The sequence below is a fragment of the Carettochelys insculpta genome, chromosome 19 (assembly GCF_033958435.1).
Source record: "Carettochelys insculpta isolate YL-2023 chromosome 19, ASM3395843v1, whole genome shotgun sequence".
Taxonomy (NCBI): Eukaryota; Metazoa; Chordata; order Testudines; family Carettochelyidae; genus Carettochelys; species Carettochelys insculpta.
This window is the reverse complement of record NC_134155.1, coordinates 11,376,869-11,401,845: the sequence shown is the minus strand read 5'-3', so window position 1 is coordinate 11,401,845 and position 24,977 is coordinate 11,376,869. Positions and strand designations below refer to the sequence as shown.

The 24,977-nt window shown below is 49.0% G+C and overlaps 1 protein-coding gene across 7 annotated transcripts in view; it reads right to left on the bottom strand.

The window, feature by feature from the left end:
- The window catches only part of SGSM2 (small G protein signaling modulator 2), a 149,105-nt gene that overhangs the window by 7,929 nt on the left and 116,199 nt on the right, over window positions 1-24,977 (bottom strand). For 6 of the 7 annotated variants that reach the window (XM_075013796.1, XM_075013801.1, XM_075013798.1 and 3 more), the window contains 10 exons: window positions 22,136-22,286; window positions 19,172-19,236; window positions 18,018-18,163; window positions 15,949-16,077; window positions 12,686-12,868; window positions 11,382-11,795; window positions 9,759-9,883; window positions 7,324-7,406; window positions 5,995-6,104; window positions 2,335-2,431 (listed from right to left, as the gene is read on the bottom strand). In XM_075013796.1, coding sequence (XP_074869897.1) covers window positions 2,335-2,431; window positions 5,995-6,104; window positions 7,324-7,406; window positions 9,759-9,883; window positions 11,382-11,795; window positions 12,686-12,868; window positions 15,949-16,077; window positions 18,018-18,163; window positions 19,172-19,236; window positions 22,136-22,286 — 1,503 coding nt within the window. The remainder of the gene's footprint in view (window positions 1-2,334; window positions 2,432-5,994; window positions 6,105-7,323; window positions 7,407-9,758; window positions 9,884-11,381; window positions 11,796-12,685; window positions 12,869-15,948; window positions 16,078-18,017; window positions 18,164-19,171; window positions 19,237-22,135; window positions 22,287-24,977) is intronic. The other variant, XM_075013800.1, reaches the window with a different exon arrangement.

The window sequence follows — 24,977 nt, the reverse complement described above, 5'->3', positions numbered from 1 at the left end:
ACATCCGCACATGCTTCTGTGCACACAGCAAAATTCAATGGGCATTAGATGTTCAGGTGCTCCTGCAAATCCCACTAGCTGCCTGAAACCCTTTTAAAAACTTGGTCCCAAATTCATTGGGTCATCCCTGGCTGTGTTTATGGACAATGGGGAGCACCACCAGACCCCAGTTTTGACTGGGGCTTCTAATCAGAAATCGCCCCCATTTAGTAACCAGAAAAAGCCTCCCTTCCATGAGGGTTTGAACGCATTGTTGGCTCTGCTGAGGTTGTAGGCAGTGTTCCCTGGAAGCCAAGCGCTGGGATGGCTGCCCAGGAGAGTTTCAGGTGCCGCCCAGCTGACCAGCAGACCGCCTGCAGCTGGCAGCTCGTGTTTCTGTTGCTGGTGCACCTCCACACATGGCTTAGTGCATGTAACAACATTTATTCCGCTCATTAATGGAATAAAGTAGAGGGGACCCTGGCTGTGGGCAAAGCACCAGGCTTTAGAAAGGGTGCAGAGCGACTGGCTCAGCAAAGAACCTTATGAACCAGCCATAAAGAACTCATTGCAGCTTCTGCACTTTGCCGACCTGAGAATAGCTGCTTCTGTTGGATGCTGTTGTACATACAGGTGGCAAGGCACGAATCGCACACAGAAGCTGACCCTTAAGGGCTGTGGGATGCTGGTGGAAACAGGAGCAAAGCCACAGAACGCAGTGGGTTATGTCAGATTTCTCCCGGCGTATGTGCAAGCGTATCAAAACACTCAGAGGATCTGAGCCTGCCTCCATGGCCAGGAACTGCACAGAGTCTCTGCCAGTGATACTCAGATCTCAGTAGTCCAGGAGCCAAATTAGCCATTGACATTACCCAAAAGAGCTACACTGGTGTGAATTCACTGTTTCATTCACAATAGTGCCATACATTCATATTGAAACAGTATGGGGGGGAAGGGATGTTTCCTTCTTATTTATATTATTCTCACAGTAAAGTGACCAAGGATTATTCCTTTTATCAACTACAACTGGTTAATAACTAGCCCGGATGGTTTTAGCACATGAACAATTTGGACTGGCTAATAATTAAGTCACATGACACTTTACTATCATGTGCTGCAAAGAGCCCCAAGAGACATTAAGAAAAATAACACTTGCCACTCACAAGCATCAGTCTGAGAATCACTGGGGCTCTCTCTGGAGGAGCAAAAGGAGTGTTGGGGGTCCCAGGAGGTTCCCCGGTCCCACCCACCCTCTGACAGGTGGTCCTGAGAGGGAACCTGCAACACGGTCTTGGGTTTTGCCTCTTGCATCTCTCGTTTGGAGGACCCACACTGACAGCATGAGAACACCTGTACTTCCCACAGCTGAGAGTTAACATTCCCTGAAACATCTGGGGAAAGCTGGTATGAGCTAGGGACTTGCTCTGTAACAGTTCTGTAGCAGTTCTTGGTTTGCAGTGACTGGCTCGGATGCACTTCTGCGTAATGGTGGGAGAGGGCATCTCGGTGTTTGGGACAGAGGGTTATATGTAACATGGTGACATCCACACAGGCCAGCTGGTGAGGAGGGCAAAAGGGGCAGCTGTCCCAGGGCCTGGCTTCTCAAAGGGGCCCGGAGCTCTGGCTGTTGCTACTTTGGCAGTGACGGTGGCCGGAGCTCCAGGCTCCTTTAAAGAGCCCCAGCAGTGCTGCTGCACCTGTGTGTGTGGCATGAAGGAGCGTGTGTGGGGGGCACAATGCCACGGTCCAGGTAGTGCTGACGGCTGAAAGCCCTAGGCCCTGCCCCTTCTGCCCTTGGCTCAGCCCCTTCCAGGGCATGGAGCTGGGCCTCCCCCTCCCTTGCCCCAGGGCCTATGGCAGCTGTTGGCCCCACTGCACCTATAGGCTCTAACCAAGACTGGATTGTGCTAGGCCACGTATATTGTCCTCAGAGCTAATGCTCAGCTGCTGCTGGTTTGTTCCAAGGCAGATTTCCAGTTTGCCAAAGGGCTCCATGTAAATTTTGGATATTACACCAGCAACCAATACCAGTTCAGCGCATTTGGAAATACAGTTTGGTCGGGAACAACACGGCTCACTTGGGAATAACCAAAACTCTGCATCTGACGAAGCGGGTCTTTGCCCACGAAAGCTTATGCTCCAGATTATCTGTTCGTCTACAAGGTGCCAGAGGACTTCTTGTTATTACCAAAACTCTGACTCCCTTCCAGCCCGGGAATGTAGACTGTTCGCCATTGTAAATTGCGGGTAAGGTCCCTGGCATGACCCCGGTTTACCATTGCTACACTTGAAACCAAAAGCCACAGGGGCGCATTGCCTCATGCGATAGCACAGTCGGGCTCTGAGCGTTATTACCTCTTTTAAAATCAAGCAGGAACCAGCGATAGCAGAAGTAAAAGTGGGTGTAGTCTCCGTTTTGATGCATCAGCTCAAAGAGCTCACAGTCGAGAATCTGAAAAACGAACCAAAAATATTAAACTTCAGTATCTCGCCTCTGCCAGTGCCAGTTTGAGCAGATGCTCCGCTCTCCAGCCAGCCTCACCAGTGAGTGTAGCACCCTAGCTGCTCTCTCTCATTACTGCTGTGAGCCTGTGAGCAGGGATTTCTCCCCATTCGTGGGGCAGAATAAATTCCATTATGTGCACTGAAGCATGTGCAGATGCGCACCGGCAACAGAGACACACGCTGCTGGCCGGGGTGCTCTGCCAATCAGCTGAGCGGCACCCGAGTCTCTCCTGGGCAGCCTCCTATGTGCTCAGCTTACAGGGAACACTGGCTGTGAGGGGCCATGTGTGACTGTACACCACTGACTCTCCACTCTGCTCTCCCTCTCCCACTGTGACTCTGCCCCAGGGGCAGGAGAAGAAGAGAGCTGCTGTAGAAGGTTACCTCCATCAGCTTTCTGGCAGCTGAGAGTCCTTCAGCACCAGGGGCGTTCTCCCCTGGCCACCCCCAATGAGGAGACAGCTGCCTGAAGGTGGCCATAGCCGGCTAGAGAATCCAGCCCTTAGTTTCAAAGTGTTGTTCTGGAAGAGGAACAAAAACTATGCTTACAAGTGTACAAAAATGCTTGTTTGGAAGATGCATCAGGGGTGATAGAGCTCTGGGGCCAGACCCTCAGCTGATGTAAGCTCCCCAAGTTCCACTGAAGCTGGCAGCCATGCCGATGTACCCCAGCTGCAGAGGCTTAGCTGAGTTCCCACCAGTGAACATGCAGAAGGGTGGCAGTCTGGACAGCAGTTCTGACAGCACTTCAAAAACCAGGGCACACAGCATTCCCGCGAGGTAGCCCGCCTCTCCTCCCGCCCCAGCTCCTCACTGGGGCGCCTTGGAAGCTGAGCATGTGGACGGCTGCCCCAGAGACATTCAGGTGCTGCACAGCTGATTAGCACAGCGCTCACAGTCGGCAGCAGTGTGTTTATTGGTGGTGCACATCCCCAAATGCCTCAGTGCACGTAACAAAATTTATTCCACCCACGGATGGAAATTATTAGAGGGACTATTTCTCCTCACCTACCCTTACGTGGGGGCAGGAGAGGCAGGACAGGGCAGACACAGAAGGGCATAAGAAATCAGGGCTCCAGACTTTCATTGCCTACTTTGCCAGTGAGTGTCCTTCAACATGTCTCTTCAGATCTCTGTGCTTCCATCTCTCCATGTGTACAATGAGGATCACCCTGACTTTCCTCATAGGGGTGTAGCATGCGGGTTAATATTTGAAGAGCTCTTTAAGTTCCCTGGGGGAAAACCATATTTCACCATTTGTCCTACCTGTGGTAGTTAAAAGCATTGGTTAATCATTGCAGCGCTGTAAATCATAGAATCCTAGGGCTGGAAGGGACCTCAGGAGGTCATGGAGTCCAGCCCCCCACCACTTCCCAGACGATTCCAAAGCCGGTTGCAGTTGTAACATGAGAGGGGTCACAGCAGGGGGAAAAAACTGGGACCCACTGTTTAAATGTCAGCAGACGTGCAAGCTGTGGCATGTGACGTCCATTCTCATGTGCTCTCAGAGCCATCCTTACCCATACGCAGACTACACAGCTGCATAGGACATCTGAAAATTTGGGCCACCACCTCAGTGTCCACCAACAAGCCTCTTCCCATCCCTAGTCTGTGGCTCTGCTTCATCTGGAGACGATCTAGTTAATTTAAAAGGGAAGATGCCTGCCAGAGGTGTGAGCAGAACATCAGACATGTGAAAGAGCCGTTCAAGTGGTAATAAAGACATTTAACTGGCATTTGCCACCCCCAGGTATAGGCTGTCAGTTTCTGCATTTCTTGTGCTAGTTGACAGGACCCGAATTTAACATTTGTTTTAAAAATATCTCATTAGTGCGTTGCTGAAGATTATAAAATCACAGCTCTCAAAAAACTGTTGACCCTCCTATCCCAGGGCGGCCACCTGGCACATGGGCACCAGCTTAAAACCAGCAGGGCCCTGTAAATCCAAGATGCTCCTGTGTGCTCCTACACTTATAAAAATAACCAATCTGAGCAACATCCAAAATGGCACAAATCAGGATGCGAGTTACAACGTCAGTCACATGCCCCGGCGGTTCTTTTGGTGGAGGGACCATTTATTTGTGCATCACCTAAGCTGATGGGCTCTGGCAAAACAAGTAACAGATCTCTAGCAGTCTGCAGTGTGGTCTGAAAGTGCCAAGACGCCAATGACGTGTCCAGTTCTGCAGACCTGACCCCTATGGATTTCCACAGAACTACTCGCTGGGCTTTATAAGCTGCCTCATTGTGTTTTATGGAGTAATCTGAGCTGGAAGTTCATAGTCTAACTCCCTGTGCCCACACTGCACCACGGAAGAGCCATAAAATGAAACTACCTCTTGCCAGATGTCAGGCTGAATATCTCAAAACTTACCAGTGAATGATTCTCACAGCCCTTGGGAGGCAGCCCTGTCTCACTTAGAGACAGCCCCCCAACAGGAAGCAAATACTCCCCCCTCGACAACACACCACACTGTAGAAACACTAACCCAGGATACAATTCCTGCAACAAACTGTTGCCAACTCTGCCCACGTGTCTACTCAAGCGACACCATCCTAGGACCTGACCACATCAGGGGCTCATTCACCTGCACATCCCCTAGTGTGCTATATTCCATCATGTACATATGAAACGTCTGTGTGAAATTTCCATTCGTCCTGACTTTGCTTGTGCTTTTCATACAGCCTGCTGCAAAACTAGGCACATGGCTAGAATCAGAATTGATGTGTCCTCATAAGACTTCTGCCCCTCTGCCATGGACATGGGCCAAATCAGATGGTCTCAGTGCAAAAAGAATCAATGGACACAAATCAGACATCAAGAATACAAAAACCATAGACCATGGCAATCTTCCTGGACGCTCAGTAAGAGATTTAAAAGCAGCCATCCTTCAACAACAACAACAACAAATTCAAAACCAGACTTCAGATAGAAACTGCAAGGCTGCAATTCATTTGCAAACTTGACGCTATTCATGTGGGTTTGAACAGGGTCTGGGGATGGCTGGCTTACTATAGAATTTTCCCTCGCTTGGTATTCATGCCTACTGCTGGGTCTGGGCCTCATCCACCCTGATGGCATTGGCCTCGTTAGTGCTGGTGCTGGTATATTCTGCCTGCCTCTGTCATTTCCACTCTGGGGCATGGGATGAAGCGGGTCTTCGCCCACGAAAGAATCTGCCCAAATACATCTGTTAAGCTTTAAGGTGCTGCCACAGGACTCCTGGTTGTTTTTACTGGTTAAGGTGATTTCTCCTAGAGGCCATGAAGCCTGCCTGTGGTCCTCTCTCGTTCATAGACAGGCTCACAGGGAAGGAGCTGGGATCACAGAGAGGATCACAGGGAAGGAGCTGGGATCACAGCCAGGCAGACCTCCCAGTGGAGCTGACAGCACCTCACTGCATTGGCAGGAAGAGCATTCCCAAGAGCAAAGCAGCTTTAAGCTAGCAGGACACAATGGCCGATAGAAATGCGCTCCCCCTCGCCAGCTCCTCTCCAACGGCAACTTGCCTGGATCAGCGATCGCATGTTGGCAAAATGTGTGTCCATAGCACCACCGTTGGGGAAATTCTGGCTCATTCTCTTCATTAGGTGGCTGAAGCAGCTGTATGCCAGATGATCTGCGGATACAAGGTGGAGGGATTAGGGCAGGGGTGAGCCAACTTTTACCGTGGTTCGTCCCTGCAGTTAGCAAGGCCGCTCCCTGCCCGAACCCATCTAGTGCAATCCAAACCAACAGACGTTCCAGCTACCTTCATATGAAAGGAAAAAAAGGAAGCTTTCAGCACGCGTGGGAAGATAAGTCTGTAGAATGTCAAAAGTGGATTAATCGGGATATCAGTGTGAAGACACAGAGGTAAAAAGAGTAACAGATTTCAACATTTCTGATGAGATGGGTGAGCCTGACACCCAGCAGCTGATCGTGCTGCCCCCCTTATGAAATTTCCCCCCACCCCCGAGGGTCCCCTCCCTCTACTTTGTGCACCCCTGGATTAGAGGGCTGCAAAATCTGGAACCCCATGCAAGGGAGCCAACAGCTTATGGGGGCCCTGGAGAAAATGGGAGGAAGGGGCCAGCTCTGTGCTCCCAGAAGAGGCGGGGCCTCAGGCAGAAGGGGCGGGGCCAGGGCAGCCATCCATCAGCACTGCACAGCGTGCAAAGCCCCCCACCCAGCTCTCAGAGCCGCATGCAGTGTGCGGCCTGGCCCTCCAGCGGGGATTTCATGGGCCTGGCGCTTTGCCCACCACTACTGCTGCAGTAGCAGCAACAATGTCTGGAACGCCCCGGCCCCTTTGATTCACTGAGCCCCGAGGCAGTTATTCCCTTTGCCCTCCCCATGTCAGTGGGCCCAGACCCGTATGTATCCTACACGAGGTGATATGGTGCAGGGTCAAGCTGTGGGGGAAGAGGGGCAGCCTTCTGCTAAGTCGGTCTATTTCCCCCAGGACCAGTGTGGGGTGAAAACACAAGGTGGGACGCAGGAGCAGCTGTTCTGATCGCAGAACCTCTCTTTGTAAGACAGAAGAAATTCAGCGAGCTGTGCTGTTCCTTGCTGATTTCGCAGCCCCGCCAGCTCTAAGGATACCGTTAACTCTGCAGACACGTCAGCTATAATCTGGGGAGAATAAATAGTGAGTCCCCAAGAGACCCATGTGAGTCACTTCGCATCAGGAAGATGACTGGGATGCTGCAAGCCTCCTTCTGCGGGCGTCACTGTGACATAATGCAAACGCTTGCTCCGAAATGCAGGCCATCTTTCAAATGGTTGTGTTCCAAGGACTCCTTGTCCAAATCTATAATGGGGCAAAGTACAAAGAAAGGAAAATTCGGCCCTCCTACCGTTATCAAGTATCACCATAAGAGGAGCCAGTAGGTCGCACATGCCTTGGACGTAGCCGACATCCAGGTGCTCCCAAACATAACTGCAGGAAGAAAGAAACAGGAGAGACCCTAGCAAATGTAGCTGCTAAATCCCCTCTCTGCTGGATTGTTTTTAGTGAATCCAAGGCCCAGCTCCCACAGAAAGCCCCATGCCTAGTGACAGGCTGGGGATTTAGTGGGTGAGTATCCTAAATCAACAGTGTTTACAGAAATAATCCTTAAAAACGGCTACAATTTAACATCCACGGAGAGTCTCTCTTACAGCTTTTTTGTACCAGTCTGTACAATTCTGTGTCAGGAATAGAACCTTCTACTGCATTATAAACAAGGCTCCCAAATGTCCTACGAGAAGGTTTTCTGGGTATCTTCCACGATGGAAAAGTCACATCAGAACCAGCTTTCCTGCTGGTTTTGTCACAAGTACATCATGCTGCAATGCAGAGAGTCAGCAATGCTAGTTCTTCTCCTGCCCCACGTGACAAAGCCGAACAACATATTTCGAGTTCTACAGAACGTAAAGGGTGATATTGACATAAGCACACAGCTTCTTTGGGGGAAGGAATCATCACTGACTTCCACTGGGCTTGTGCTCCTTAATCTGCAGTATCAGAGAGGGAGCCATGTTACTCTGTATCTTCGAGAGCAACAAGAAGTCCTGTGGCACCTTATAGACTAACAGATATTTTGAAGCATAAGCTTTTGTGGGCAAAAACCCACAAGTCATGCATCTGACAAATGGGGTCTTTGCCCATGAAAGCTTATGCTCCAAAATATCTCTTAGTCTATAAGGTGCCACAGGACTTCTTGTTGAGGTGGCTTTGGGGAAAAAAACCTCTCCCTTCACCAGGGACTTTAGTTGTGGGGTGAAACACACACTAACAAAAATAAAGGACGAGCTGCCTCGATAACGAGGCAGGCACAGGGGGTGCTGAGAGCCTCTGAACCATACTGAAAATCCCACATAGGAGGGAAAGCACTCTAAGGACCCCTAGATCCAGCACTCGTGGGAGGCGGAGCCCAGTCTTAGATTCCAGCTTTCCGAATCATGGCCTAGAAAAGCCAGGAGACTAACCAGGCTTAGAGCATTGCGTACTGTTTAAGTGCCATGTAACACAGATGCAGAAACTGTAATTTGGAGGCACGTGGAAAAGCCCAAACAACATGGAGACTCCAATGTCTGAGCACACAAACTCTTCCTATGAGAAGTAAGTTTGCGGGTTTTTTTGACCCACTTAATTTGGCAGAGCTGGATACTCCGCCAGCAACAATGTTATTAAAGAGCCGTGAACGGCAGCTGATTCAACGGGGTAGCGAGTCAACCAGCGCCAGCCTATGTTTGAGCAGCTGGGAACAGGTGATGGTGGAGGGATCACTCAATGGTCACCTGTTCTGTTCATTCCTTCTGGGGCACCTGGCACTGGCCACTGGGCTAGATGGACCCTTGGTCTGACCCACTGTGGCCATTCTTATGCTCCTAGTGCACTGAGGTACTGGAAGGGGTTTGATCTGAAAATGTTCCCTTTCCCATCCACTTAATTATCACTCTAGTATCTGGGCAGCTCAGTTTCTTTAATTAACGTGACCCGATGGTGGTTCCCAACCTTTTCACTAGGATAGACCCCCAACAGCTCCCCAAAGCCATTCGTGGGCATCCATCAAAGCCAACTGTAGCCACTACGTACACCGCAGTAAATGAAAAAGAACAGCATAGATTTTCAGACAGCTGCTAATATTATTATTGGAAGATATTTAATTTAAATATAATAATTGCTTGTAACTTTGCAATATGTATTTTCTACGATCTTTTTTTTTTTTTTTTGCCCCCAGGGATCCCCCTGCAATACTCTCTGGGGGTCTGTGGACGCCAGATTGGGAACCACTGATCTCTGAAATACCCTTACCCGGCAGGAAAGCGTAATGTTCATTTTAGAGGTGAGGAACTGAGGAACAAAGTAAACTACAAAACTTGCCCAGGTTGGAACAGAGAGTTTGAGGCCAAGCTAGGACTCCATCAAATTATCCATCCTACCTCATCTTCTCTTTCTCTCAAGGCTTTTGACCAGACCTTACTGTATTCTGGGGTGTTGGGAGCCGTGTGCCCTGTAAGACAAGCACTTGGGCAGCCAGCTGGGGGAGATTCAGGTGCTGCCCACCTGGTAGGCAGACCACTGACAGCTGTTCACAACCAGCAGTGTGTGTGTCTACTGGTGGTGCACATTCACACATGCTTTGGTGCGCATAAGAAAATTTATTTCCCCCCCGGTAGGAAAGCTGGTTCCAATGTGACTAATGTTCCAGGACGGAAAGGCGGCTGGGAGAGGTTTGCAATACCAGTTATTAACTTAGGGCACTGCAACGCCACAAGGAGAAGAGTTCACTTTGCAAACTGTTACCTGCACATGATGTTTCTGAGTTTCTCCAGGTTAGCAGCAGTAAAATACCAGTAATTCCGGTCACACCTCTGGACATCTTTATCGATTCTATGCAGATTTAAGGCAACCGTGTCCAGCAATTCTATCTAGAAGGTTTATAAAAAACCCAGTGAGTCTGGTTTGCTGTTAAACAAAAGGTGCTGCTAGAGATGAACTAGGGTTAAGAAGCAGGAAGGCAGCTGGATTCAGCCACCTGACTTCCCCTAAAGCTCACCATAAAGCGCTTTGAGATGTACAAGTGAAAAGTGCCTGTCATTATCACTACCAAGAGGGCATTTGAAGCTGCAGCAGATGTGATGACCCACAGCACCCCTGGGGTTTCGGCATTGCATAACTCTTGGCCTGAGTATGCTGCACTCTGACAAATGTGTATAGCCCTCGGCAGCCAGTTGGCCCAGTTCAGAGAACCCCCTAGGATGCCCGAAACTCTTTAGGGAGCAGGGGCTGATGCAGAGAAACAGGGCAATTCAGGGCAACAGAGCTGACTTCCCTTGCCTGCTGACTGGAGCAGATTTTGGCACAACAGAGAATTCGACCCAAGATGTGATTGTCAGTGATTTTCCACTGAACCCGGAAAGCCTAGAATGCTGCACTGCTTTTTACACACACTCAGCCACCTGGGAGGCCTGAGAGCTGCTACATGCTCCACTGCTGTTGGAAATCCCTGGCAAACCTTCGCTTTCGGTGCTGAGCAGTCCAAGGACAGCCCAGCATTACGGGGGATTATTAATGGGCAGCGGCAGCTCTTGGCCACGCATGGGTCTCAAGCAAGAAATCTGCCTATAGCAATACAGGTTGAACCTCTCTTGCCTGGCACCGTTGGGACCTGACCAGCGCCAGAGGAGGGAATTTTGCTGGACCACAGGAGGTCAATATTGCCCACCAGCATTACCAGCACTTCCAGTGCTGACTGGGCTCTTAGAAGTCACTTAGGAGTAAATTACAGCGAAATAATAGCACAGAACACTGAGAGCCAGGGCTGGGAGCTGGAAACAAACTCAATGGGACTGCGGGAAAGCTGGCCACACCCCTGCTAAGTGATCGTCCGGCGAACTAAAATCAGTTTCATGGGAACGGATTTGGATGGGACAGTGCCAGACTCTTACCACTTGCCCCTTTGAGATTCTGGCCACCTCTGAATTGGACCCAGAAGAAAGGCTGCTTCCGGGGCTGGACTGAACTCAGAATTAAAACACTTGGGGTGGATTTGAATGAGTCTTCCCTCCAGCTCTCTGTCTTTCGAAGGGTTTAAATTCTGGTTTTGGCCAATCCTGAGTTAAGTCCTGTTTGACAGAAAGGCTGGAGTACATGCAGGGCCTCTGAGGGTACGTCTTTAGGGGGTTCGATTTCATGCACCTAGTGAGTAGGCGCAAAATGGAATGATCAAGTGTCGACAGTTGACCCAGTTTCTACCATCGACCTCCCTCAGTGAGGACGGCCAGGTAAGTCTATGCCAGCTACAGAATTGTCATAGCTGGAATTGTGTGTCTGCAATCGACTTGAAGGCCCAGTGTAGACCTGGCCTGAGAGGAAGAGCACACTACAGACAAAAGCAGGTGTGTAACAGGATAAAAGGTGACCTACTGTATATGCAGCTGCACAAACAGAGCCAATGTCCTCGCCAGATGTTAAATAATCCAGCTGGGAGCACAGTTGTTCCTCCATTACAGAATCCTGAGGCTCCAGTGCTACTGCCTTGAGTTTCTGAGCCTGGGTCGTGTCCAGATCTGGTCTTTCTAAGTCCGTGTTAACGTCTTCCTCCGCCCCGTCCTCAAAGCAGACACTTTGCCCGTCGTCAATGCTGGACAAGATACCCGATGCAACAGAGTAATTTCGGGAAGAAGGCAGCCCGGAGTCAGGGGAATCAAATTCTACTGACTGCTGTTCTATTGCCGCAGCTGGGACCGGTGCGTCAACATTCACCACTGTCAAAGATGGGTCAGCCGGACCTTTTAAGTCTCGTTCCGATGAGTCCATTTCATCTACAGATATGAACACCTGATGATGATGATTGTGGGGGGAGAGAAAAAAGGAAAGGTATAAATTTCAGCAAATGAGTCCCGAACTGTCGTGTGTGGAGGGGAAGGTCATTTCAATAGACAAAAATCACTGACTCCAGAGAGCAGGAGCCTGCAGCTGGCAACTCTTTAAGGACCTTCATTGTGGCTCCCACCACTATAATTGCAAAGTACAAAAATATCCCCTCCTGATTATTTGGATAAACGGTGAATATCTAAAAGCTCAAACATGAACACCTTGTGTCTTAGTAGCAAATGATATGTGATCTCGAAACGCTGGATAACCTCTCCTTTAATATGTGCAGTGCATTGTGGGATATGACACTGTGTCTGTGTTTTGATCATGTTGCTAATGAAGTCTTGATTTTGAAAAGGAAAAGGAAGCTTGTGGCCTTCCAGCTGTGCCAGGCAATGCGCATTTTAAGAAAGAAAAGTGAAGTTAAAGGTGAAGTAAAATTGGCATAATTAAAGTGCGTTCAGCAGCGACGACCAGGAAGACAGTGGCACAAACGCACACATGTAAAGTGTGAAGAAACAGAATATGTGAAAAGTTTGTGAATGTCCTGCAGTGAACACATACCACATTACAAACCACTGTGTGAGCTGTTCTTGAAACAGGCGTTACAAAAAGTACAGTTTGATGCTTTGTATTAAGGACCATCTCGTAGTCACAGGCACTGCGGCTCTTGAATTATTGAGTTTTTACCAAATTCACATAAAAAATAGTCTATTCTTGCTGTTTTGGTTGCCGACTCCTGCCCGAAGATGTGGCTTCCTGTGCTGTAGAGGTCTCCAGCCTCACCCATTATAGTGACCCATTCCTCAGGGAAGAGCGCACAGGGGAGCAAAGGGCCAGGTTAGTCAGCTTACGTCGTTGCTGATGGTGGAATCCCTGTGGATCAGTCGCTGGACGTGGCTGTCGATGCTGCTGCCTGAGGAAAACTTAGCAAAGATGGCGGAGTGGGACTCTTTCTCTCGCTGCTTCACGATGAGCTCGCAGGCTTTCCACTCAGCCATGACCTTCTGATACTTGAGAGCAATATCTTCATCCACCTTCAAAGACAGACACAGACAGATACAGCTGAAATGCTTGCAGGAGGGCCTCTGAGGCTGTGAGAGGCCCAGATTGCGTGCAGCAGGGCTGACAGCTACCATGGGATGGTTTGCAAGGGACTCAGCTCTGTGCCCCAGAAGGGGCATGGCCAAGGGGGAAAGGGGCGGGGCTTAGGGCATATAGCCCTCAGCATCACCCAGGGCACAACACTGAGAACCCTCCACTCCCCCACAGCTGCATACAGTGTACCCCTTTGAAACTCCAGGCCTGGGGGCAACTGTCCCTGTTGGCCCTCGCATTAGTAGGCTGTGCAGCGAGACTTGCATGTGAGGAGAGATGACAGCTTGTGAGGTGGCCAAACAGAAGACAGGGCTGGAAACTCTGTTGGGCTCCAGGGAAACTGGATTTGGGGTTTAGACCTCAACTCCAAGATCGGGCACTTCCCTAACAAAATGAGAGAATGAGAGAGAGAGAGAGAGAGAGAGAGAGAGAGAGCGAGCGCGTGTGTGTGTTGGGGGGAACACTAAATTTACCTGTGTGTTGTGAAAAGAGGTCTTGTGATCACTGCACTGGGAACTGACACATTTGCCCTGTGAGACCTTGGTCAAGTCACTTAGTTTCTCTGTGCCTCAAGTCTCCTTTTAGATGGTGGGAGTAAAAGCCCTGCCCCCTCTCACAGGGTTTTGTGAGGATAAACACATTTCCTGTTTGTGCAGGGCCCACAAGAAGCAGCCACAAACACCTAGGCCAAGGGGCAAAATGAAATCAAGAGCATGCTTGGGCATGGACAGAACGAGACACAAAGGACTCCTGTGAAGTTTAAGACCAGGTCCAGCTAGAGCAAATGAAAAGAAGCAGTGACAGTGCAGAGTTAGCTGCTGCAGCCAGCCAGTAACATCAGGGTTATTAAATTGGTGCAACTGAGTCTCACGCTTCAGGGTAAAACGGACACCACAAATGGAAGGATTTTTTTTTTAATTGTTTCATGTCCAGCACTTCATGACTGCCCTGAGAGAAATGAAAAGGGTACTGCCTCCCAAGTTCCCTCTGATCTCTTCCATCCAGGTGTGGATTTTTTTCCACTCATGTGCAGAATAAATTTTTACATGCACCCAGGCATGAGCAAATGTGCACCACCACCGCTAGACACAAAACCTAGCTGTGGGCGCTCAGCAAGTCAGCTGGGAGGCACCTGCCAAGCAGCTACACAAGCACACAGCTTACAGAGAATTCAGTAAGCCCTCAAGACACATGCAATCAAGTTGTGTGTGTCCCAGATTTACGTGACTGCCGCCCCGACAGGAGTGGTTTCCTGTTAGGGGTGGCAGCCGTGAGTCAGGCTGCCATCCCTGACAGACAGCTGCGTGTAGCGCTGCTTCTCCAGTGCGGGGAGCCTGGCATGCAGACAGGCTAGCCACACAGCTGGTAGAACAGGCACTGCAAGCAGCTGTCTGTTCCCCGGGCTCCCCTGTTGGAAGCCTGGCAGGCACACAGCTGCTTGCGGCACGGTTTCTCAGAAACCGCTGGGCAAGCAGTTATGGGCCCCCCAGCTGGGAGAAGCTGGGGGCCGTGTGGCTGCATCCTCCACCCCCCAGCACCTCCCTCCCCCAAACCCCCCCAATTTACACAAAATTCGATTTACGTGGCAGTTGCTCAGACTGCAACCGCCGCGTAAATCGAGGGATTACTGCACTCACTTAGAGGTGAGATGTGATTTGATGGACTGGTGGCTTGCTCTAATCAAATCCTCTGGCACCATACTGTATCTCTGCACCCCTTTTCCCTCTTGGCATCCCAAGCAATCTGCACAGAGGTCACCGCAGCATCAGCAGCTCAGAGCAATTCTAACACTAGAGGCTCCAGCTAAGATACTGTTGCTGCAGAGTAGCCAGATGAACGGACCCTGGCTCTTGGAGTTGTAATATACTGCTTTGCTCATGCTGGTTTCTCCTGTCAAAAGGAAAGCAAGCCAGGCACCAAAAATACCCCTGGGCTAGTAGGAGACACACAACAGCTTTACAGCTCCATTGCTTGTCTAGAGCTGGATAAAAGCCATAGCAGTGAACTGGCTTCAAGGTCTGACTTTGTCTGCTGGTTAATATGGCTGTGTTTTCCCCAGGAGCTGGCACGTGACTGTCAGGCGAGGCGGCTGTGAAGTCATAAATCAGACAGTACAGCCATCAGTGGGTGGCTAGAGGAGAGCCCGCCAGGGGAGTGCCCCAGGGCCTAGCTGCTCAGGATGATGGCACCATATTAGAGAATACCAAGGTGATAAATCATCTGGGATGGGTTCAGCTGAAGACTTGGAGAACCGAAATTTTGACTGCTTGAATCTCGCACTGCCATTCGATGGGGGCCTTTTTGCTTAGGGGCTGACTCCCAAACCAATGCACCCTCTCTCACTGTTACGATTAATATTTACTTGTGTTTTGGGAGTGCCCCAGAGCCAGGGGTCACAGCTCTTGGCTCCACTGTGCTAGGTGCTGAACAAAGGCAGTCTCAGGAGTTCTCGGTCTACCACTTCAACAGTGCCCTTTATCTAAGGATCCCAGAGCATGGAGCAAACACTGAAGCACGGGTGCTAAGCAGGAAGAAAATATGGTTGCCTGGCTCTAATTCCCTAGACCAGTGGTTCCCAACCTTTTCACTCATGCAGACCCCCAATCACTGCCCCAAAACTGTTTGCAGACCCCCCCATCAAAGCCAGTTCGAGCCGCTACATATACTGGATTAAACGAAAAAGGAATCACAACACGGGTTTTTGGACAGCCATTAATAACGTTATTGGTAGATATTTAATTAAAAATAATAATTGATTGTAACTTTGCAATTTGTTGATAATTTTTATTTACCTTTTATTTGGTTCCCACAGACCCTCTGCAACACCCTTGTGGACCTACAGGGGTCCACAGACCACAGGTTGGGAACCACTGCCCTAGACAAACATATCTGTGACAGTGGGACTTAGAACCCAGGTATCCTGATGCCCAAACTCTTGCTTTAGAGGTAGTTCTCTTAGCACTTGCTAATTTTTACAAAAATTCGACATCCCATTGAAATCTCACAAGCGGGAACTTACCCGATCCATTTCTTTTTTGGTCATGCCGAACTTGTAGTGACCTAGTAAGAAGGGCCACACTTCCTTGCGAATCTCATGCTGCACACCGCCATAGTAAACTCGTCTTAGTAATTCTAATTCCTTGTAATTCTAAAGCAGTTAGGGGAGAGGAAGGGAAAATTAACACACCTTACTGCCGAGCTTACATAAAAGCAATACAATTACTCGAAAGCATAAAACTAGGCGAAAATACACCCCGTAGACACCTTACAAAGGTTGGCAGAGGGATACAGATGGGATGTTTTTATTTTGCGATCATTCCTTCCAATCTGGCCCAATATGGCAATGAACATAAGCTCTTAACTTCAGCGGCCTATATAAATGCATCCGTTCCTATTGGACTGATGTCCATCATAAAATCTATCGCTACATAGATGCTAAATTATACCTTTGCTGTCACCCGAAATGCAAAGGATCAAACAGGCCATAGAGAATTAACTCCACTCCAAGGGAATTCACACAGTGTGACCACATGGATGGGCCTTGATTTAAGAACGCATTTACACACAGGCTGGAACCCCCTCCCTGTTCAGGAAGGTACTTATGGAGCATGTGCTCAGCAGAGAGGTAGAAGCAATGGGGCGTTTGCCCTGATATTGCTTGTGCTACATCTGTTCTGTAGATAAAGGACTCCAGTCATCATTGCTGGCAGTGACTTAAGAACATAAGAAGGGCCACACCGGGACAGACCAAAGGTTCATCTAATCCAGTATCCTGTCTTCTGACAGTGGCCAACGCAGGTGCCTCAGAGGGAGTGAACAGAACAGGTGACCATCAAGTGATCCCTCCCTTGGCCCCCTTTCCCAGCTTCTGACAGACTAGAGACACCACCACTGCCCATCCTTGCTAATAGCCATTGATGGACCTATACTCCAAGAACTTATCTAGTTCTTTTTTGAACCTTGTAATAGTCTTGACTGTCGTAACATCTCCTGGCAAGGAATTCCAAAAGTGGACTTAACTTTCAATGGTGCTAAATTTGCTTCAAAAAGTACGTGGAGAACCTACTTCATGGTGGCTTTTACCAAAGATTTTTAGGCTTCTTCTCATCACTACTGCTTTCAGAGCTGCCCAAGATCAAGAAATGGCTTGTCCAAATAATAAAAATCACTTTGAACGTCTAAAATTGTAGGGGGAAAAGATCTGTAGAGGGGCATGTTCCCCTAGATTGTCCTGTTTTACAGTATCTTCTTCATCCATCTTAAAGATACACCGGTTGAGTCTCAACTGGGTGTTGTTTAAACATGGCATCATTCGTGACTAACCCCATGTGTGGACTTTTAGTTTAACCCACTTGTTGGTTAAGTCAATCAGCATGGAGGTATTCTTATTCCAGAATAAGTGTGTCTACATGTGGACTTAATCAGGAACAACTCCACATGCAGACAAACTCTAATGCTTTTATGCCATTCTGAAAGCGAATAGGGGATTTAAGGTCAGTGAACCAGGAATTTACATCAACTTTCCACCGCTCTGGTAGCACAGAGTGGCATTAGTATAAGTCAGAATCAGGTCTATGCAAATACAGGTTGAATCTCTCTTATCTGGAACTCTCTCATCTGGCAACCTCCATAATCTGGCATGATTTTTTTACTCATGGGTGTGGCCAAGTTTTCTGTGCTCCCATAAAGTTTGTTTACAGCCCCCAGTCCTGGCTCTCACTGTTCTGTGCTGTTGTTTAGCTGTAATTTACCCCAGATGTCTTCTAAGAACCCAGTCAGCAGTGGAAGTGTTGGTAATGTGCTAAACAATATTGAACTCCCATAGTCTGGAAAATTCTCTTGTCTGGCACCAGTCAGATCCCAAGGGTGCCGGACGAGAGCGATTCAACCTGTATTAGAACAAAGAGGGCCCACTGTGAATTCCAGTACCGTCTTAAAAGCAATAATGGACACTTGAAAAGGCCCTTGGAAATACATACAGCTAAATTAGGGCGAGACCCTGACAAAAACTACAACCCTTAGGGCAGTGCATGGGTGGTTGCTGTCTTTTTCCCCTAAAGACCAAGGGATTGGTTTTGTGCCCCTTACCTTTTTGTCCTTTTGATATTTACTCCAGACCTCTTTAGTCAGGCCTCCAGCAGCACTGCAAGGTTTGTCGGGCGGGATGATTGAGTGGTTCACGAGGGCAGACAGATGGGTTCTCACTGTGGACAGGTGGCGGCAGTAGGCAAGCCCTGTAGAGGGTGCAGGGATAGAATGGCAGGGTCTCACGTGAACAAGCAGGTACCACACAGAGTGCCGGCAGCTCCTTTTAAAGATGGAGCTGTGGGATTTAAGCTGGAAGCCAAACATTCTTCTCTAAAAAAACCCAAAAAAGCAGTCCAGGAGCACTTTAAAGACTAACAAAATAATTTATTTGGTGATGAGCTTTTGTGGGACAGACCCACTTCTTCAGACCACAGCCAGGCCAGAACAGACTCGGTATTTAAGGCACAGAGAGCCAAAAACAGTAATAAAGGCAGACAAATCAGAAGAAAAATGATCGAGATGAGCAAATCAGAGAGTAGAGGGGCAGAAGTGGGTGGGGGGGAGTCAAGAATTAGAATAAGCCAAGTGTGCAAACTTAATCTAATTCTTGACTCCCCCCCTTCTGCCCCTCTGCTCTCTGATTTGCTCACCTCGATCATTTTTTTTCTGATTTGTCCACCTTGATTACTGTTTTTGGCTCTCTGTGCCTTAAATACTGAGTCTGTTCTGGCCTGGCTGTGGTCTGAAGAAGTGGGTCTGTCCCACGAAAGCTCATCACCTAATCAATTATTTTGTTAGTCTTTAAAGTGCTCCTGGACTGCTCGTTTGTTTTGCTAGTGTACAGACTAGCACGGCTCCCTCTCTGTTACTATTCTTCTCAAAGTGTGTTAAAGAAAGTATGTTACACCATGCACAGCTTTATGCACCAGTTCTCCCCTGCAGCATTCAGAAGAGTCACTGGCATTACCAAGCCAGGATACCTGGGTCAAGAGTGTGACCATTCTAAAGTTCTAGGCTGCTTTGCTTCATTAGAAAAAGAAAAACATGTGCATCTGGATGTGTCTTTCAAACGGCTCCCCCTATACCTGGCTTGAATCCCTCTCTAAGCTAAATCTGTCCCATGACCTGACTGTGCAGTCCTTCTGAGGGCAAACTAGCCTTTGGCAGAGCGGAAGTTGCATGCTCTGTCCCGTTTGCAAAGCAGCGTCACTTACATCCGTAAAACGCTCTGGAAACAATCTGCCTCTTCATGCCTTCGCACAGCATCTTTAAGGAGGTTCTGTAAGGAGACATTGTTAAACAAGAGGGTGTGAATGTTACAGAGGTCATGAAACATGTATCTAACCCCAAATGATCTGTGGACCGGGCTCCTTTTCCAAAGCAAAGTAACACACCTCTGGTTTAAAAAATCCAATAGAAAAAGCTCCTTCTATTTTAAAATTGTTTTGCTGCCTGGGACGCTGCTCCAAATCACGTGAATATTTAAGTAACTCAGTACCATAGAGACAAGTGGCTTAATGAAGAAGAGCTCTGGGTCATTTACGACCTTGCCCCAAAAGAAGCTGGTCCACAAGAGGATATTACCCCCCGACCTTGTCTCTGCAATATCCTGAGATTATAACACTGCCATTAATAAAATGGGGGCATAGGCATCCTTTGCAGGACGACTGGTTCACCTCATCCCATAAAACGCCACCACTGACCTAAGTGGACATGAGACGTAAGGGGCTGGATTTCCTGACTGCTTGAAATAGTCAAGATATTCAATAAAAATCAAAGTCAGGCCGAACGATGTTCAGTTTCAAACCCCAAAGACGTTACTAAAGGAGTTTTTGAAAACACAACTTCATGGGGCATTGGAATCAAGGCACCAGCAATGAAGAACTGTTGAAGCAAACAAATATTTGGCATTTTTTTCCCTGGCTCTACTAGGCACTGGAATTTCCTGCCCCCATGCAAATCTAGAGGAGTGTCAAGCAAACTTCCAAGGGGAGCAGCACAAGCTACACGACTAAACTGGGCACAGCACTGAAATCTGCACTGCAGGGGGGCAAAAGTCACTGTGATTGGAGAACATGAGCAGAATGGAAATGGCGTTCACCTGCTTCCCCTAATCATTGATAGAGCACTAAACACGAGGGTCCGTAACAGGCACAAAGATCAGATTCTCCTCTTGCAGACGCTGACGTAAAACCAATTTCTTGCGAGAAGAATCGGGACCAACGTCTCTCAATGACGCTCTCACTACAGTTAAGTGGCTTTCAATCAGCGCGCCATAAATTTTGGCAGTTTCTCCTGACTGCGGCTCTTTACACAAGGTTGCCTGAGTTCCAGCAGGTGTGGGATTCCTCAGTCCGCCCAGCCCATCTGGCTTTGCAGAGCCACTGTGAGGGGAAATCCCGACCCCGCAGGACCCCTGCTGAAATGCTGCTTCCCAGCCTGAACAAGCTGGCAGAGAGCACGCCCCCACTCCCTGCTGTAGCAAGAGGGAGGGAGGGAGGGCGGGAGCCTATTGGAGCTGGGACATGGTTTAAATGCCATATGCTGGCTCCAACAGGCTGCAGGTGAGGGCACTGCTTTCAGAGGTTACTCGTTTACGCAGCATCCCCCGCATGGTGTTGAGCAGATTTTGAACACGTGTCTGTGCTCGCTGTCTAAGATGCTGCATTCTGCAGTGGATGTGAAACGTTAATGCATTTGATCCTCGTTTAGCTTGTCATGCGCACTGCCACGCTGAAAACCGCTCTCGTAAGACCGTCACCGTGGTACATGTAGGTAAATGTGACGTTTACGAGCCATCCATTCAGCTGAAAAAAGGGGGTGTGCCTTGGAATTGCTGGTCTCACTGAAGTGTGCCGGGGTACTGGAAAGGCTGGGACTCACTGCTATAGCATCCAAGTGCCTCATAAGCTTCCAATGCATGTATCCTCACAGCAGTGCTGAGAGGTGGGGAGAGCTGGCCAGGGAACTGCATTCAGGTGTCTCAAGTTGCATGACAGCACCCAGCCATGGGATCTTCCTTCCTCTCTGTCCCACAGCCCTTATAACACACCTCGGGCAAATGTAACCCACTGTTTGCTGGGACAGAAGGCTTTGAAAAGCAGTGGCAGGAGACAAAGCAGGAGGGAGGCTGTTTAGCACATCACAAGGGGGAGGCTCTTCTGGGCATGCTCTGACAGAGGGGTCTCTATCACAGACCAGAAATGGAGATGGACAAGGAGATGGTTCTCTCTCTTGTTCTTGGGATGCTCTAGCACAGTGGTGGGCAACCTGCGGCCAGCGGGCCACTTGCAGCTCACTGGAGTTCCACCTGTGGCCCGCTGACCCCTTGTCTGCCCCCCATTGTGCACTGGGTCCCTCCACTTCCTACTTCTCCCCGTCCCTCCCAGCACTTTCAGAATTCTGCTAATCACCTGATTCGCCCTCCATCCTGGTTCCCGCCCCTCCCTCCCAGAGCTGGAATGCCACAAACAGCTGATTCGCAGCGTTAAAGGTCCGGGAGGGGGAAGAAGGGGGCCGAGTAGGAAGCGTGAGGCTCCAATGCCTTAGAAGCACACGGGGGAGGAGGGCAGACAGGGGGGCCATGGGCCACAGGCGGAACCCCAGTGGGAAACAAAGGGGGGGGCCACTCATGTGGTCTTGGTTGCCCATTGTTGCTCTAGCACCTTCACAGGAATGTGATGGCCCAGCCCAAAGACCCAGTAGCTCTTACAAGGGTCACCAGGAGCCCTGAAGGGTCTCTCCCATAAAGCTCGCCATTGCTGCTTGGAGAAAGAGGCTTTGGGGTGACGTCTCCCCATGCTCGGCCTTGCCTGGTGGGGCAGAGTTAGCAGACCGCTGACCACACAGGTGCTGCGGCCGCACTTGTGACTTCTCCTCTGCCTGTGGAAGAAACCTACCAAAGACCATTTTGAAAGGGTGCCAGTGGGGTTTAGGAGCCTACCTCCCAATATCAAAAGCGACCTAAGAATTTAGGACCCATGTCCCATTGAGTTTCACTGCAGCAGAGAACAAAATGCCTCGGACTCTCTTGAAACTGGGTGCAGGACGGCCGGCATTTGTGTGCATCTGTGGGCAAGGTGCAAAGAGGCCCACAGGCAGCAAGTCTAGAGCTCTCCCCCACCACGGGGCTTTCTGCCGACAGAGCTAAGCCATCTCCCAGCGCCTGGCCCATTTACCTGTCGTGAATGCAGTTGCAGCAGCTGGGGACGTCATAGGGAGAGCTGCCTGTGGAACAGGAGAGGCAAGAGGACCCTTGGCTGCAGCGCTCTAGCTGCCATGACAACAAGCTCGCACCGAGTCCCTGCATCTCTATCATGTCTCCACAGTCTGGGGGAAAAGAAAAAAAAAAACCTATGGGCATAAATGTTTGTCTGCTCTGCCCTCCCTGAGGCCTGGGTGCTTTGCTTTGGTGCAGGCTCTACCCTCGACGACAGGGAGGGACAGAACTACCGTCCCCTAACATATTACTTTCCACTTTAATACATCTAAACCAGCCATGTCCTCTGCATGCTCAGCTCCAGGCCAGCCCCCTCGTGCTGGGGCAGCGTTCGGCTTACCTGACAGGTGTTTGTGAAATCATCCCCGGATGGGGATTCCACAATTTCCCCAGATAACCCCTGGTTGGCCCAGCACGCAGCCTGTTTCAAACATGGGGGTGGGCAGGGAGAGGAGGCATGACACTGGCCTGCTTTCCAAAGGGAGGAGCTGATCTTCATCCGACAAAAGGTCTAATTCAAGGGCAGCCGGCCTTCAGAGGCATCTCCTCCTCAGAGCCGCATGCTGGGAGTGCTCTCTGCCAGCCTGCATGTGCGCCCCAGTGCTTGGTGGGAGAAGCATGTGGCAGCAGTGGTGACAGTGGGGCTGGCTCCAGTGAGTTGCCGGCATTGAGTTAGAGCGGGGGGTGGTGGTGTGTGCGCGCCTGGCTCTAGGGAGGAGCAGAAGGGAGAGGACATTGAGCCACATATGATATATTTATTTTTATCTAGCTACATATTAGCTAGAAAGACAGACAGACAAACAAAAATAAGTATATAATAAGTGGCTCTTTGCACTCTATCCACGTGGTTCTTGGTCCACACCTGGTTGGCCACCCTGGTCTAATCTGACCAGTGGTAAACCACAAGCCAAGGGAACTTCTCCCAGCAATTCCTGCACTGAGCCCATAACGTCTGGTGGAGCTACAGCAAAAGATCCCATGTGTTTAATCTCAGAGCACCAACAGGCTCTCTCTCCAAATGAGCCTGAATGATCTTTTCCATTTCTGATACGGTCACCTGGGATCTGACCCATAAACAGTTACTCACAGAGGTGTAAAGTTATGCCAGCCCTGGGTCCCACTTGTTTCAATCAGATACTCCTGGGAGTAATATGTTTCACAGTGAGAACGGTGTAATCGACCCATTATCACAATGCAACCTTCCCAAGGCCCTGGAGTGCTCTTCTAAACCGGCCTCAGCCAAAGTCTGGTTTTACAAAAGCATCGTGAGCACCAAGGTAACACACCACCCACAAAGGCATATTCCACCTGGATTTAAATCTAGGGTGCTGCTCCTGGCACATTTCACACAAAGGCTTCTGGGTGCCCCTTTTCCCCACAATGGAGCATTCCCAAGTGCACAAACTAGATTTTAGAACTCTGACCATGCAATTCCATTGGTCTAAAATCTCTCCCCACCTCCACGGAAACAAATTGCAGGATCTGGACTTAACACACAGAGGCCAAGATTTTCAGAAGTAGCTCGAGATTTTGGTTACCCCATTCCAAACTTCAGAGGGCTGATTTTCAAAGAGGAGACGTTTAGTGCATTCCGAAAAGCAGGGTTCCCCTTTAAACATGCTTCAAGCTGGGCACCTAAACAAATGGCTAGTAGCTTTTGAAAATCATGGGCCAAGTTCTTAACCTATTCCTGCTGGTGCTTTTTGTAAATAACTGGCCTTTCAGCTCACCTTTGATTTAAATTAAGGCAATAGACAAAGTAAAGGGTATCATTCATTGCATTAACACATGCAAGCAACTCCAGTCCTCTGGGCTGTGCTTTCAAAATGTATGTTAAATGCAAGGGAAGAGGGGGCATTTCCAAACTGTCTCATGAATTCTGCCAAGGCAGGTAACAATACTTTTTGGCTTTAGAAGATCGGATTTCATTTTTAATATAAAAGCCATTGATGTCGCATAAAGCATTTTAACGGTAGGGGAATGATGCAATGTATGTGAACTGAAAAAGCACAGGCTCACGCAGAAGCAGTCATGAATATTTCGCATCACAAAAAAATATTTCGCATCACAAAACAAAGCGTAATGAAAAAATGCTCTTCACCTTAATTCTTCAAGAAGGAGCTGAATGACCCAGTATTTATTGCAGCTTTTGGTTCAAATAAAAAACATTGGACAAGCAAATCCTTTTAGATTTTTTTTCCTCCCCCTCCAAGAACAAGAAAAGTGGGTGGGTTTTTGGTTTGTTGGAAAGAAATAATCTACTTTAAAAAGCGAGAACCCCACAGAACCTAAAGATTCAGATGAAAGGTACCTGAATTCGTGAAGAATTAGAGTGAACAGCATCTTCATTTCATTCATTTTTGTTGATCTCTATCTGCAACTTTGGCCACATGCAAAAATTAAAAGCAAAATGGCTAGCCAACCTGGTACAACAGTGTTGTCATTACATCAAGGAAGCACTGATGGGTAGACAAAGGATAATCAAACCTAGTTCACTCATGAATCGCTAGCCAAATGGTAGGTAGTCCTAGCTTGGCTATGTTTCTTGACCTCTCTCTAATCAGATGGCTTTAAATGGCCATTAGCAGACTAGCTACAGGACAAAGCGGACATTGTAATAGTTTAGCTTATATTTTCAGCCTCTTCTTTGCAGGCCTGCAGTATTACAGGCAGATCTTTTACCACAAAGTCTTAGCTGCACAAGAAACCTGCTGCACAGCTGTTCCCTGCAAAAACTTTCTTCCTACGAGTTGATGAGGCCTTTGGGGGGGTTCTCCTCCTCCATCCATATGTAGAACATT